Source organism: Lepisma saccharinum, chromosome 2, assembly GCF_977018435.1.
Source record: "Lepisma saccharinum chromosome 2, izLepSacc3.1, whole genome shotgun sequence".
Classification (NCBI taxonomy): Eukaryota; Metazoa; Arthropoda; class Insecta; order Zygentoma; family Lepismatidae; genus Lepisma; species Lepisma saccharinum.
In genome coordinates this window covers 15490369-15506999 of record NC_139230.1, presented here as the reverse complement: position 1 = coordinate 15506999, position 16631 = coordinate 15490369, and the positions used below count along the sequence as shown (strand labels likewise).

Here is a 16631-nt window from a genome sequence, read left to right as displayed (position 1 = left end):
AGGTAAATTGGTACAGCAAAGCGATACTTGCTGCCCTCTATACGACGTACGGTTTTAGAAGCGATATCGGGCGGAGCCACGCAGAGGGTGTGCATGGCGACCAGCCAATGGCAGGAGTGCTATGTTGTACAGTTAGGAAACTGCGGCGTGCAAGTTAAATGCAGTGTTCTGTATTTTTCTTGCGTGCAAGAAGTTTTCATAAAACTGGCCACTTTAAGATTCATCATAAGATGGGGCACGACATTTTGAACCTGACTGTCCAAGTCCCATGAATTTCCATCGCCTACAACCGGAGTTATCGTTTCGCGAAGAAACACTGAAAAAAACATGCCCCCCCCCCCTACACACACACACACACACACAAAATGACACTTTCGTTTTCCTTCTGTGTTCCGTGTTTTTTTTTTTTCGTTGCCACTGTATTGACCCCGATGTGTTGTTGTGTCTTGGTAAAGCTATGGGTGTCAAATTCGGCTGAATATGCACAATGACCTTTCATTGTCTTGTGTGTTCATACATATTGTGAGTCTGGGTCAGTTTTGAGTTCAGCATTTTCATAACAAGGGTGGTGTAAGATAAATTTACTCGTACGGCATGAATAACAGTTGTGAGAGGATTCAATACAGCCCTCATTGATTGATTTATTTTACTTCGCTTTTTCTGCCACTTTTGGCTAATTTACGAAGATGGGGATGAGTGATGATATGATGAAATTGATGAATGGACACTCACAAATATCCATGCCCAGGTCTGGATTCGACCATGGCATCATAGCGTGATGTGCAATACAGCCCTTATGCTCGATAGTTGTGCAATAGCGTGTGTTTTGTGTGAGTGTTATTTAATAATGTCGCACCGGCGCCATTGTGGAGTGGTTAGCATATCGCTCTATGATGCCAGGAGTCCCGGTTTCGAATCCTGGCCTGGACATGGATGTTTATGAACGTCCCTTCATCGATTTCATTATATCATCACTCATTCCCATCTTCGCAATTAGCCAGAAGTGACAGAAAAGCAAAGTACAATAAAGCAAATCAAATCAAATTAATAATGTCGCTCTCGAAACCTAGTACGTACCAGTAGTACAGACATCAAGGATAAATACTCATATTACGTTCACAAGACAGAAATCTTAGTTTTAAAGCTTATTCTTACTTCAAGGAATTGGCGTTCGCAATTCTTTGCATGCTATGGAAAATTGAATTCTAGTTTTAGGTGAAACAAACAAAAACACACACACACACACACACAAAAAAAGAAAAAAACCTACTCTTTTGAAAAGCAAAACTCACACTATCATATTGCCAATTTCGATACAATATTGTAGTGTTCGCGTCACTTTACTAATCATTAGAGCCCGGATTTCCATGTACAAACAAACAGCAAAATATGCACGAAAAATATCAAAAATATGCACTAAGATATGCATGAACAATATACAATTATTTTTTTTTCCAAACATCTTACTTTAATGACCTCTGTTGCAATGAACTATGAACGTCTTCCTTAGGTTTTCTTCTGTAAACCCTCTATGTTTATAAGTGAGAAACGTTTTGTAGATCGAGAAGTTCATTTCTACATCAGCAGAAGTCACTGGTGCATGTGAGAAACACCAAACTTCCTCCTGTGTTAGGTCCTCTTCCAAGTCCACATTTTCACCATTCAGTACATTTGCAATATCAAAGATTGTTCTGTACCCGGGATATTTGTCTAATACTTGGCAAAGTTTTTCTGACGCTATTTTGGCAACACCGTGAGTTTCACTGGACAAAGTTTGCGATACTTCACCCAACATGGACAGTGAACACTGCAAACGATTATTACAGGACTAACTGTGTAACAATTGCAGGTATACTTGAGAAGTGGTTGTGTATGTAGTCACGGACACTGCTGGCTTGTAATGAATACATTGACTTTCAATGGAATCGTTACAAACCGGCAGTGTCCATGACTGTACTTAATTTTGTTCCCAATGCCACTTCTAGAGAAACATTTCTGTGATACACAAATAGAGGCTGCATCTTCTGGTTTTAGTGAGTCTATTGTAATGATCTTCAATTAGGCAAAACGTTAACCAACAAAACAACATTTATTTAACATTTATTTAACTTATAACTTCATGTTATAGAAACTACATGAAAGACATTCAACAAAGACAAAAGACAATCTCTCTCCAAATACAATTGTTCACAGTATATCTTCTAAAATCTTTTATCTTTTTCTTAACTTCTATCAATTCTCACCCTCTAACAAAAAAAAAAAAATCATTCATAGGTCTTGTTACCAAAGGAAAGTTGTAGTCTATCCGGCTCCTTCTTGGATCTAGAAGATCTTCGAAATTCTGTTTTTTATGTTCCTCCCTTCTGCAGGTACAGCTGCCTCTGGTTCCCCATGTCCTGGTGCTGCCTCTGTATACCTTGGAAACGTCCAAAAATCATCCAACTCCTCTTCTTTCTTCTCAACCTTCAATCTCTGACCTTTATAGTTGTTCTTAAGCTTTCCCACTTCATGTCTGTGCACTCTTTTTGTCAATCCATTTCAGAGTTTCACTTCTAAAAGCCTTGCTCCTACTCTCTCAATCACCTGAGCTTTTATAAATTTAGGCACTAAGGATGGAAATTTTTTTATCTAAACTATTTCACCTGATTTGGGCATCCAAGTTTCAACCTCGTATTTATTATTGTCTATATTTTCATCTATTTGGCAATTTGGTAAGTTGAATCTACTTCTTGGCTGATAACTCATAACTCTTTCTGCTGGAGACATTCCTAATCGTTGCCACTTTGAAAATCTTAGATAGTATAATTTTTTTTCCAGTCAATTCTACGTCCCTCATTTCTACTTTGAAAATATTTCTTTCTTAATAAGCCTTTAACAGTTTGCACCCACCTTTCCGCTAAACCATTACTTTCTGGATTCCAAGGCGGTGAATGTACCAGCCTTATTCCATGCTTTTCACAAAATTTCTCAAATCGATTACTCCTGAAAGGCGGTCCATTATCTGATACAATAACAGAAGGATAACCAAATATCTGGAAATTTCTGTTTAAACATTCTATAGTTTCTTCTCCTTTGTCAATCGCACCTGCCTTATTTCTGTCCATCTAGAGCAACTATCAATGAATAGCAAAAATTTCCTTCCTCCGTATTCAAAAAAATCAACATGTATTCTCTGAAAAGGAATCTGTTTCCATCCAACACATTTGTTTCTGGATGTATTTCTTTGAAAACTTTTGCATTCTACACATTGATTTCCCAACCTGTCAAGATCCTCGTCTATCTTCACCAGTAGAATTATCTAGCCATTATCTTCATTTTAGGTGTACCTACATGTTCTGCATGTAACAGCTTCAACACTGTTTCCCTGCATTCTTTCAGAATTATTATACGTCTTCCTCACATAAGACATCCTTTATTCATTGTTATTTCATTCTCCCTTCTGTAATAATGTAAGATCACAGTATTTTGGAACTCTTTTGGAAGTGAATTAGGCCACCCAACATCAACCCATTGTACAACTTTTTGTAAAATGTCATCGTCTTTTGTCTTCTTTACTATGTAATCTAACAATAGAGGTTCAATTTCAAAGGTGTCAATATAATTTAAAGATTCCTCAGCATCCCCTATTGCCAATTCTATTGGCAATCTAGATAAAAAAAAATCAACACATTTTGTGTAAACAATTGTGTATGAGTATTGTGATAATAACAAGGCCCATCTCAGTAAACGTGAACATGCTAATGATGGAATTGCTGCTGCCTCGCCAAAAATATATTTTACAGGTAAAGAATCACTATAGACTATGAAATTTCTTTATGCCGGTCACTAAAGCTAATGCTTCCCTATCAAATTGGCTGTAATTTCTCTCTGAAGGCGCTAGTGTCGCCGAAGTGCAGGCAATTGTTTTCAATTCACCCTCAATCTTATTGCACAATTGAGCCCCAACTCCTACACCACTTCCATTTACAATCAATACAATATCTTGATCTGGATTGTATGGAGTTAATATCTCAGCTTTTCGCAATGCTTCTTTGGATTCAAGAAATTAAGCTTTATGTCGATCTGTCCACGACCACACTGCTCCTTTCTTTAGCAATTCATAAAGATTTGTTATCTTCATAGCAAACTTTGGCATGCTTCTATGATAAAATGAAATCATTCCTAAATATGACTTCAACTCTTTAACGTTTGTTGGCTCTGGACAATTCAATATTGCTGTCTTATTCTTGATTAAAGGTTGAAAACCATTACTAGATATCCTGTAACCTAAATAGTCTACCTCTTTTTTGAAGAACTGACATTTATCGAGATTAACTTTTATATTGTAATAGGTCAATCTATCCAAAACTAGTTTTGTGTTATTGAAACATTCTTCTTCTCCACGGCCTGTTATAATCAAATCATCCAGGTAGCATTTGGCAAATGTATAATCTAACAGTATTTGATCCATTGTTCTTTGGAAAATCTGTGCACTGCGGCTTAAACCCATTGGTAACCTGTTATAAGTAAACAATCCCCATTTAGTATTGAGAACCAATAACTTTTTAGCCCTCTCGTCGAGTAACAGTTGAAAATATGCTTTAGTCAGGTCCAACACTACATGTGTGTTTGCATTCACTAAAGAATTAAGTAAATCATCCACTCGTGGCAAAGGATAAGTTACTTTTTCTACCACTTTATTGACGGTTACCTTAAAATCAGAACACAGCCATAGATCACCATTATTTTTCTTTACTACCACCAAAGGTGTACCCCAATCAGAATACTGAATGGGTGACAAAACTCCCAATTGAACTAAATTATCCAATTCAGCCTTTACTTTTGTTTGTAAACTGTATGGAAGATCGTATGTCTTTTTGAATATTGGAACTGCTCCATCCTTGATTGGTATTGTAGCTTTAAATTGCTTAATAGGTTCACAAATATTACCAGAAAAAACTTCTTTGCACCTATTTATTAAGTATTCAACTTTCTGATTATTAAAAGTTAGTTGCTTAGATACTGTTAACAAAGAAGTGTCCCTAGAAATCCTTAACTGAAACCAAGATTTCCAATCTGGCCATAATTCATCCAACCAGGTCCTTCCTAAAATAGGTGTCTTTAATTTATTTCGGGAAATGTACAATTTTCTAATTGCACATCCAGCATAACTCTCCCTACTATTAGTAATGGTCTTCCATCTGCATTTCTTAAAGTGAGAACACTCTTTATAACTGGAATGTTCCTAAAATTCGTTGTATGGAATTCCTCATCCCAAACAGATACTGCTGCCCCAGTATCTACTTCGAATTGGACCTCTTTTTTTCGTTGCACATCAACCTAACCAAACAGTTATCAGCTTCACTTCTAGAGCTATTCATTTGAAAATCTGATTTTGTACATATAATTGGTTTTTATGTACCTTCATCCCATGTGAAGGTTCACTTGAATTATTATTAAACTTCACAATGTCTAATCTACTTCTCTTATTAATGTACTCTGGTTGATCCACTTCCACATTTACAACATTCAATAATAAACTTTTCATAGATGTATCAACCTCTGATTTAACCCTAGTTGCAGATTCATTCCTAATAACATTGCTATTTTTATTCTTACAGCACTGCTGAAAATGACCTTTTAATCCACATTTAAAACAATGTACATTCCAAGCCAGACATTTGTACTTTTCGTGTACATTATTACACCTTGAACATTTAAGAGCAGCTTTCTTACTTTGCTGACTAACTGTTCTATCTTTTTGTACATGATGTACATTACTGAATACTGTCTTACCTTTTTGATATAAAAAGCTCACATCTTGCTCTACCATTTCCATGGTTGATGACAAAGATACTGCTTTCACAAAATCAAGCTCTGGTTCAGCTAATAATTTCTTTCTTGTTACTTCACTACGTATGCCAAAAACTAATTGGTCTCTCATCATTTCATTAAGAAACGTACCAAATGAACAATTAGCTGCTTGATGCTTCAAACATATTACAAATTCAGATAACGTCTGCCCTTCCTCTTGTCTCAACAAACGAAACTTATACCTTTCAGCTATGACATTTCTTTTAGGCCTGAAATGGGTTAGCAATAATGAACATAAATCTTCATATGACTTTTGTGAAACTTTTGCTGGTGTCACTAAATCGCTTAGTATATCGTACAATCTTCTGCCAGCTACGGAAATTAATGTACAAACTATTTTATCTGCTGCAATATTATTTGCCAAACAGAATTGGTCAAACCTTTCAATGTGTGTTTGAATATTGCCATGTTCTACATTCGAGCTGTTCAAAAAAACTGTACATGATTACTAACCGCCATCATTCATAGCTTCTTATTCACATTATTCTTGTTACCTTCGTTCCATTTTTATCCTCGTCGCCAATTGTAATGATCTTCAATTAGGTAAAACGTTAACCAACAAAACAACATTTACTTAACTTATAACTTTATGTTATCAAAACTACATGAAAGACATTCAACAAAGACAAAAGACAATCTCTCTCCAACTAGACTTGTTCACAGTATATCTTCTAAAATCTTTTATCTTTTTCTTAACTTCTATCATCTATGACTGCCTTCACTTCATTGAAATTTTCTGCATAATACAAGACAGCTTCTAGCCATGAGCCCCATCTTGTTAATACCAGTTGCGGAGGTAAGGGAACATTATTCGCCAGTTTGCGAAAGAGACGTACTCGCGAAGGGCTTTCACAAATAATTTCCTTACATTTGATACAAGTGTGTCTACTTCCAGGTATTGGTATCTGATTATTTCTGCTACGCGATGAAGACCGTGTGAAAGACAAGTCAGATGGACTAATTTAGAATAAAAACTTTCAAACCAGATGCTGCATTGACAATGTATGGGGCCGTGTCAGTAACAAACAGTAACACATTGACATCGTTAAAGAATTTGGCAATTCTGGAATGATTCACTTTCTCAACCACCTCAATATTCAGTAAGTAGGGTTTACCACTTGCCTTCATTGCACCAACAACAGAATTGCAAACACAATGTCCTGCCGCATCCATAGTCTCATCGATAGACACCCATTTTTTCTCGTGCTTCAACGCTTCCCGAATTTCTCCCATGACCTCATTAAAACAAACAGGCACATAGTTTTTATGTAGCATTAATTCATCTGGCACCTTCTTTCCCATGTACTTTTCAAGGAAACCTTGTAGATTGGTATTGCTCAGTTTCCACAAAGGAATATTAACACTCACAAATGCACAACACAGACCTACATAGAATGTATCACTTACTGTGCATTCAGATCTTGAATTAGTGGACAAGGTAGTAAGCAGTTGTTGTTTACTGCGCGATCTTCTCTGAAGAGCTTCCCTGTGTCTTGCTGTATTCACATGTTGAGTAACTTGAAATTTCTTCTCTGTTGAAACTTTTTTGCACACCACAGAACAAAACTGACCGATCTTCTGTAAATATACTACTTCCAAATTCATGTACGTATTTACACAACAATACTGCCTTACTTGATTTTTCAGGTGGCATGTTCAACACAACACAAAATAACACTTACACATTCTTGAACTCCTTTGATATTTTGATGGACAGCAGACACCCTTTCCACATAGTTGCCAAGTCGCGAGAAAGGCTTCGCGCTAGTTGACAGTTGTAAAAGCATCAGTTGTAAAAGCTGTTGTTTAAAAAGTGCTACATAAAATGCTGAAAAAAAACTTATGCGTCTCAAAAGACTCTTTACAAGTTCGTCGGAAAGAGAAAAATATTTTCTATAAGTTTTTGCATGCTACATGAAACATGCATTTTGCATATAAATCCGGGCTCTACTAATCATAAAAAAAAAAAAAAAACTTAATTGTAAGAGTGAATGTTTCATTGTTTTGTTTTCTTTTCTTTTCTTAATGCAAAGATAAGGGAAACACTAGTGTACCTGATTTTTCTTCACTTCTTGTGTGTCGCTTATCTTGTAACTCAATCTTTTTACAACTTGATCGCTTTGAGAAATGTGGCACTTTGATTGGATGCTAGCTTATACTCTCCCTTTTATTTTTGTATTTTCTATCTTGTTCATCGTTAAGCTTTGGCCAAGAAACTAGTCGCTTGAAAATAAGATCAACGATTGAACTTGCATAGTTTGCAACAGCCAGGTTGGTTTTTCTAATCATCAACATCTTTACCCCTTAGCGCATGACTTCCTAACAACCTTATCCTCTGGGAAAAATATTAGAACACAACCAAGCATTACATCTATCTACATGGCTCTGATTATCTGTGACACTATTCCTTCTTATGAAGTGAGAAATAAAGTACTTGACGAGACAAAACATAAAAAAACTGTAAAAGTCCAGTTGATCTTACAAGCTGCTTCCTTCAATTTGTCAGGCAACTCATAGAAGAAGAAACAAGTGAAGGTAAAGTTAATACAACACTCAAGCTAAGCTAAGCTAAGCTAAGCTAAGCTAGCTAGCCAGGAAATTATATGATTTGATTTTTGTTGTTTAATGTAGCTTTTCTGCCACATTTTCACTAATTGCGATGATAAGTATTGGTTGGTTGGTTGATTTGGTGTTTTAAGTCCACTTTATGCACAGTAGGCTAATTGGGACCGGACCTACAGTATAAAGTGGGATCCGAACCACTATGTGCCTCCACCGGGTATTGAACCTGGGGCCCCTTGATTACAAGGTGAAACCCTCAATGATGAGGATGAGTGATGATATGATGAAAGGACACTCACCAAGAACACCCATACCCAGGCCAGGATTCAAACCCCAGACCCTGTCATCGCAGCACACTGTGCTAACTCAGCCATGGAGGTCACCTATTGGCCAGGAAATATAAAGGACTTTTAAATCAAAGGATACCTATTGTCATATGGGGTGGCCACTCTAGAACCATAATAAAATTCAAGTATAATGCCCAGTTTTCAAGACAAACTTTCCAAAAATTCAAGGATACAAGTAAATGTTTTCTTTGTTTCAAAATTACATATTACCAGTTCTCACACATAGATTCAAACTACAAATACAAGACACAAATGTTACGGAATACACTTATCTACAAAAAATTGTACCTTGCAATAATCTTTCCTCTGTCAGAAAGATTGTCATGTAAAGGACACTAACAAAGTAAACAGATTGAGAGAATTCCATTTTATTTTCCATGAAGCTTTTTTTTTTTACTTCTTAGATAAAAGTAAAATCTAAACTGTTAAAAAAATTACCTCGCTGCATTTATAGATAAGTTACTGGTGTATAAATTCAATGGGATTTGGATAAATAAAATTTTTCATGTCTACAGACAAAAATTCATACAGAATTCAAAGAATTCCTGGTGAGTATCCAATGTCCCATACAATGGCCACAAGGAACAAGCTAAGGGCTAAGCACAAGCTTTGGGCTCCAGCTGCAGGTTCAAGTCTCCTGGAAGAAGCATAACAACTTATCCCGAGATTGCAGCCTATGCACGGGGCCAGTGGCCACCCACCATCGTGAGGTAATTGGGGAGCTACGAACGAGTAGCCTAACCCTATCACATAAAACATGCAACAACTAGGGGTCCATTGAGCTGACCACACATCACACTGTAACTGGTTGGATGGTCTCCCTCCTCTGATGAGAGTGACTGTGTATGGGACCACTTGCCACTTAAGTAGGAAGTTACAAATGAGTTGCGTAACCCAGTCACATAAAATATAAAAAAATTAGGGGTTCATTGTGCTGACCATGCATGACCCTGTAACCAGTTGGATGATCTTCCACCTGTGATGGGAGTGAGGCTGGCAGTCCGTAGGTACACACACCTTCACAGGCTGTTATAGTATTATCCAATATCATATTAATGAGGTGTTCCTGTATATCAGCTCAGCCCTAACGTGGTATTGACTATGTACTGTATATGCTACTAACATTGCACATTAGTGTAGCATTGTCACAATTTATATTAAAACAAGTAATGTGAATTGCATTTAAAATATTTCAACTTACGTGTTCCATCCACAAACTTCGAAGACATTTGTAGAGGAGCAGGTTGTTCTCCAACTGAACCACCATCAGGCTGTTCTCCAACTGAACCACCATCAGGCTGTTCTCCAACTGAACCACCATCAGGCTGTTCTCCAACTGAACCACCATCAGGCTGTTCTCCAACTGAACCACCATCAGGCTGTTCTCCAACTGAACCACCATCAGGCTGTTCTCCAACTGAACCACCATCAGGCTGTTCTCCAACTGAACCACCATCAGGCTGTTCTCCAACTGAACCACCATCAGGCTGTTCTCCAACTGAACCACCATCAGGCTGTTCTCCAACTGAACCACCATCAGGCTGTTCTCCAACTGAACCACCATCAGGCTGTTCTCCAACTGAACCACCATCAGGCTGTTCTCCAACTGAACCACCATCAGGCTGTTCTCCAACTGAACCACCATCAGGCTGTTCTCCAACTGAACCACCATCAGGCTGTTCTCCAACTGAACCACCATCAGGCTGTTCTCCAACTGAACCACCATCAGGCTGTTCTCCAACTGAACCACCATCAGGCTGTTCTCCAACTGAACCACCCTCAGGTTGTTCTTCAAATGAACCTCCACCAACCTCAGGTTCTTCTCCAACAGACACTGATTCTCTTTTAACCTCTGAGCTTGCTTTCAGTGGAGACCGCATCTGTAGCTTGCTGGTGGCCACTTCGGAATCAGCATCGATCACGTCCTGAGAATGAAAATGTAAGCCCTGGTTTAGAAGCAAGTAACTATGACTGCATGTTTCACATGCAACAGAAATAACATCTGCAGTAATGATTTCAGAAAAAGACACAGTCCAAAAGAAAATTTAATCTCATCAGCCCAATATTACAGAACGAGCAATGAGTTGCCCATCATACAATTACAATCCAATAAGACAGGTGAAGGACATAGCCCTTCATTCATTATAAAATTTTATCGTCAATAATAATAATAAATCTCTTTATTAAGCAGGCGAGGTTCAGCCTATAGGCTGCTCTGCCACCTAACCCTTGTCAATGTAATGCTACATATATAATAAACTGCATGTGGAGCAGTGAGCTACAAGTAAAATAATACATATATACTTGTAAGAGATACACAAAGTGATTAATTACAAATACAAAAGACAAAATAATAAGTAATAATAAAAGACAAAAGTAATACATAATAATAAAAATACAATTTCATGTAAGTGACTTGATACCTTCAATATTTGCTGCGACTCTGCCATTGTTCCATTAACAGTATATCTTTTAATTTACCTCTGAAATTTACAGGGTTCTTTATGCATGCAATGTTTGCAGATCATGCATTCCATGTTTTGGGAGCCGAAAAGGAGAAAGCTATCAATCACACTGTCTCTCTTGTGCAGGTGTTTTGTACAAATTCCAAGTGCTGGATGTCACATTTTCTTACTTGCTGAATTTTTACTCTTGTCAAATTATCTTGCACAATTTTTTTAGAATAACATTGAATAATTTATATGCACATTGTGGAAATTTATTATGAACATTCCACTTCAGATTTCACATTTAATGACAATTTCAATCACAAGAAAACATTTTTAGGTTATTTTCATTAATTCTATATTACCTATTCTAAATATGCTTTCACAGGGTGTCTACCAAAATAACAAATCCCAAATTCTTCACATTTTCATGACTTTTCTTTTCTTTTTTCTTGACCTTTTCTGCCTTTATTTAATCACAGTAGAGACAGTTGGAAATTAAGACAATAGATATTTTTATTCAATGAAAAACCTCTACCACAAGGCTGTTAAGATGAAAATTGAAGCTGTACTTGTAACAAGACATTTACTTACTTACTTTTAATGCATGTAAAAATTAATGCTTCACACTTAATCTTGAATGAAGAATACTTTACTTTAATACTTTTACAAAACTTCATGCATAAGAATGTAATTCTTAAGAAAAGGCGAAAAATTCTTAACCACAACTCAATAATACAATTTTAGATTTCCAAATTTTCAATTTTATCAAATCCCAGTACATATATATAACAATGTAAATTCACTATACTGTACAAAATTCTTGACCACGAATATAATTTCTCCACCTTTTCTTGACCTACCTGTTGGTTTCTTGACTGGCAGACACCCTGTTTCAGTTACTTTTATGTGATGTTATAATCATTTTTACTTTGAAAAAAATGTTACAGAAAAGGTTCATAAATGTGGGAAAATTTACATAAAAAGTAATGGATGACATATCTGTGGAAAGATGCATAGTAGATTTCAGAATAAAATGTTAAATAATAACATAGTAAACAACATATTTTCTACGATTTTCTGAAAAAAAAAAATCTTCTGGGGAAAAAGGTATTATACATATATATACAGGGGATCCATTCCTCTAAAATGACTTGTGGCAAAATATTTGCCAGCATCTCAGCATATACACCCCAAGGAATTAGCTTGCAAGGAGCTTAATTAGGCAAATTTCTTAAAGCACAGTGCAACTGTACTTGTTTTGGCTCTATTAATGTAATGAATTTATTTTCACACATTTGAAAGTGTGGCCATGAAAACCTCTTGTCCAGGGTTTATGGCTTAAAATATTGGACTTCCAAAATTGAACCTTAAAATCAATATATATTAAAAAAAAAGGAACATTAATATGTGTAATGATACATATCACTGGGGCCTATATACATATACACTATGTTGCCATTCGTCACTAGACACCCCATACCAGTATGTTAATCCAGTCGCAGCACCACATCAGTATCGTGTAGAGCCACCTTTCACTGCAATGACGTCCACAACCCTTTGAGGAAGACTTTCCACCAATTTGCGATACAGGAATCTTGACCCATTCCTCCTGCAAAATGGCAAACAGCTCAGTGGTGTTTTTTGGGCAGCATGGCCTGGCTCTCAAGCGGCGCTCCAACTTGTCCCAAAGGTGTTCAATGGGGTTGATATCCGGACTTTGGGCTGGCCAATCAAGTTTTTGCACACCCATGTCCTCGAACCACGTGTTGATAATGCCTGCCGTATGACATGGAGCATTGTCATGCTGAAATAGGTATGGGCCAATACCGAATTATTCCCACAATGTCGGTAGCGCAGAATTGTCCAGAACTCTTTGGTACGCATCGGCATTCATGTTTCCCCAAACTAAAACAAGAGAACCAAGACCATGCCATGAAAAGCAGGACCACAAACATGATGCCCCCTCCTCCGAATTTCACTGTGGGTACAATACAGTCCTGTACACAGCGTTCACCGGACATACGCCACACCCACACACGTCCATCGGACTGCCACATCTGGTAGCGTGATTCATCACTCCATAGGATGGATTTCCATTGTTCGAGAGTCCAATGGCGGCGTTCCTTGCACCACTGTAACCGGAGGGGTCACATTGCAGGCTGTGATATGCGGCTTGTGAACTGCTGCGCAACCATGAAAACCAAGTGCGACGATCTCCCGGCATACAGTACGATCACTTGCAGCACTACTGGAAGCCGATCAAAACTCCTGTGCCACCATCTGTAACAATGCCTTCTGGTTTGACTTCACCACATGTTTCAAGCATCGACAGTCACAATCTGTTAATATTCTCGGTTTACTGGGTCTGGGTCGGCATGTCATGACCCCCTCTCGCTTCTACTTCACGATAACATCACTCACTGTCAACCGGGGTATCTGAAAATTAGTTTGAAATCTCACGGGTCAAATGCCCAAACCTGTGCGCTCCAATGATCATCCCTCTTTCTGCCTCACTCAGTTCGCGTCGTCTGTCCATATTGACTGCTGTAGGTGGTATGAGTGTAATCCCAACCGGCAACACCTTTTATAGGTTATAGCATGTGTACAGATGATCCCAAGCACTTTTTGAGGGGTGTCCGGTGACGAATGGCAACATAGTGTGCATATCTTGGAGATGACACATATCACTGGGATAATACGAGGGGATGCTGAAAAGTTCATAGCCCGACCAAGTTCCCAAACTGTATAGAGGAAGGTCACATTATGTCCTGAAAGTACATATAACAAAAGGCATTGCATAATTGACGGGCTTTCTTGTTGTTTCATGTTTATTAAGTGACCATGTCTGCTCAGCAAGCGAAATTTACAAACATGGAGTGCAGGGCTGTGATGAAATTCTGTTCCTCCAGAGCAAGTCTCCGAAGATGATCCACGAGGAAATGAGCAACACCTTACAGGACTCTGCTCCATCGATCTACTTTCTGCTTCCTCAGCTCAAAACACACCTGCATTTTGCTTCAGATCAGGAGGTGATTACTGTCACAGAGCATTGGTGTGAGGAGCAAATTTCAGAATTTTTTTAAAGTTGTTTGCAAAAGTTGGAGCACTAGGCCAGAAATCGCAGTGAGCTTCGAGGGGAGTATGTTGAATATCTATGAAATTTCATCATTCCAAGTGCATTCCTTCTACATCAGGCTATGAACTTTTCAGCATCCCCTCATACATGTCATGGAGATGATATATATATCACCTACATAATGAAATTGTGGGGACAATATATATCACAACCACAATATATATGGTGGAGATGATTTATGTAAAAAAAATTGTATCATATTGTCTATGACAATATTTTCTTGCTACATTGCGATGCCTAATATCCAGTATCATTAGAGGCATGCATATTTCGTTTTTGATGAAAACACGAAATGTGAAATAATACATTTAAATGTTAATTTTCCATGTTTCTGGAAGGTGTGAGGTGAATTTTCCTACCCTGTCTTGTCATGAAATGATGCAAAATGAACCGCAAAATGTGAAATAGACTCTTAAACACGAAATTTACCATTTATATACAGACGCACCACTGTCTGAAGTTTCCTGCGAGTTATGCAATTCACGGAAAATTGATTAATTCTGCTGTAAATATTTGAGAAGCAAAAATGGACCCCTTTATACAGGAATAAACTTAATATTCTGGTAATGATTTAATGTGCTATTGGAAGGGTTATGTTTATTTTGTGTAATAGTGCAGTTTTTAAATCAAATTTGGGATTATATTCATATTTTTAAAACCAAAATGTAATATTATATACCCCTTTTTCACAGCTATAACAGCAAAATTTCATTTTATTTACCACTTTTGAACCCAAAATTGACTGTTTTTGTACCGAACTTTTGCTTTTTTTATTTACCAAAAATATGTGGCTCTAAGTATCATCCATCCCTAATTGTATTCCATTCCCTTCGCAACACTAACTCATGCATACTCTTCTTTTCTGTAGTGTCTGCATGCTTTTTAAAAAAACTAGCATTCAAGAACCAGTTTAAATTTTACTTCTTTGTCTTATTCATAAAGAATTGGAAAGAAGTGATAAAAATGAGTTTGTAAAAATGTAAATTGTTCAGATTTCATTGTGTTTGGAATTATTCTCTGTCTGTCTGTGTGTGGTGGTGGTGTGTTGCATTCCAGCATCTTTCTTTCAGGCCCAATTCCAACCAATCTGCCAGGGAGACCATGAACAAGCACAGGAATGGACACCTGTAATTCCACGTGTGCAATTTGGATTGCCAGAAACAACCCCATCTCCCCCTGCCACCATATCCACTGCAGATTATGGTGTAAAACAGCTACAAGAAGACCAGAGATAAGAAGCACCAAGCAATGTGAGTTGTGACAAGAAACCTGTTCCTCTTGATAGTGATGTAAATGATGTAAAGGAATAAGATTTTACACTAAATTTCCCACGTAGGCCAGGAAGAAAGGTGATTTGTAAGAGAAACCTAATTGAAGGTGCAAAAACAATACATTTTGAGTTTCTTTTTTATTCCAAAGAAAGGAATATTTTCTGAGAGGAAGAGTGGTCTTTTGTGGCATGTAAGTTCAAGTAACTAGGTTACATAGACCATTGTTACAACAACAGTAAACTTAGGAATGTTACTCTTTTGTTATTTTGTATCATAAACTATGGGGCAAGTTTCAACTATTTTTAGCATGGCTGTAGATATATAGCATTGTTACATTTTGAATTTATCTATTTACCTTGATGTGGGGCTGCAGGGGCTCTCCAAAAAGAGATTTCTTTAATAAGTGTTCTTCTTCTGTATTGAGATAGAATGTCAACACTTTACTTCCTGGATCACTTGTAGCTGGTAGTTAATGAGAACTTCCATAAATAAAATTTGACAAGAGAAATTTGACACCAAAGGCTCACCTGCTCTGCATCATGTGATGTGTCATCTGGAACAAAAATGGCTTGAGGGACTGAGGCAATTCCCTCCTTTGGAATTCTTCCAAACTGATTGCTAGGTTCAAGCATTATTCTCTTCTGTAATAATTTCACTTTAGTCTTTACGACTTCCAAGTCTTTGGTGCGACATGGATCACGCTTCCAATCTTCTTTCGCCTTATCAAGTTCCGATCTCAGCATTTCGTGTGTCTCTGATTCACTTTCTTCTTCCTCTATGTCCTGCAATCAGAGACAAGAATAATCATCAACAAACACCACGGTGGCTACTCAAATATACAGCTGAAAGAAAAGTACAATACAAGGTTTCACATAAAATTTCTGAACGCAAGGCTAAAAATAGTAACAATTACCACAAATAAATTTAAGGATGGTGCAGATTTATCAGTACACTATTGGTATAAGCAAAATAACATGTAACTTAGTGCAAATTCTGCTATTTTGTAACAATC

The 16631-nt window shown here is 37.3% G+C and overlaps 1 protein-coding gene across 3 annotated transcripts in view; it reads right to left on the bottom strand.

Moving 5' to 3' along the window:
• Positions 1 to 16631, bottom strand: part of LOC145983927 (uncharacterized) — a 128561-nt gene that overhangs the window by 68823 nt on the left and 43107 nt on the right. For all 3 annotated transcript variants that reach the window (XM_083117091.1, XM_083117089.1, XM_083117090.1), the window contains exons 8-9: positions 16147 to 16401; positions 9964 to 10687 (exon numbers count right to left, since the gene is read on the bottom strand). In XM_083117091.1, the coding sequence (XP_082973217.1) occupies positions 9964 to 10687; positions 16147 to 16401 (979 nt within the window). The remainder of the gene's footprint in view (positions 1 to 9963; positions 10688 to 16146; positions 16402 to 16631) is intronic.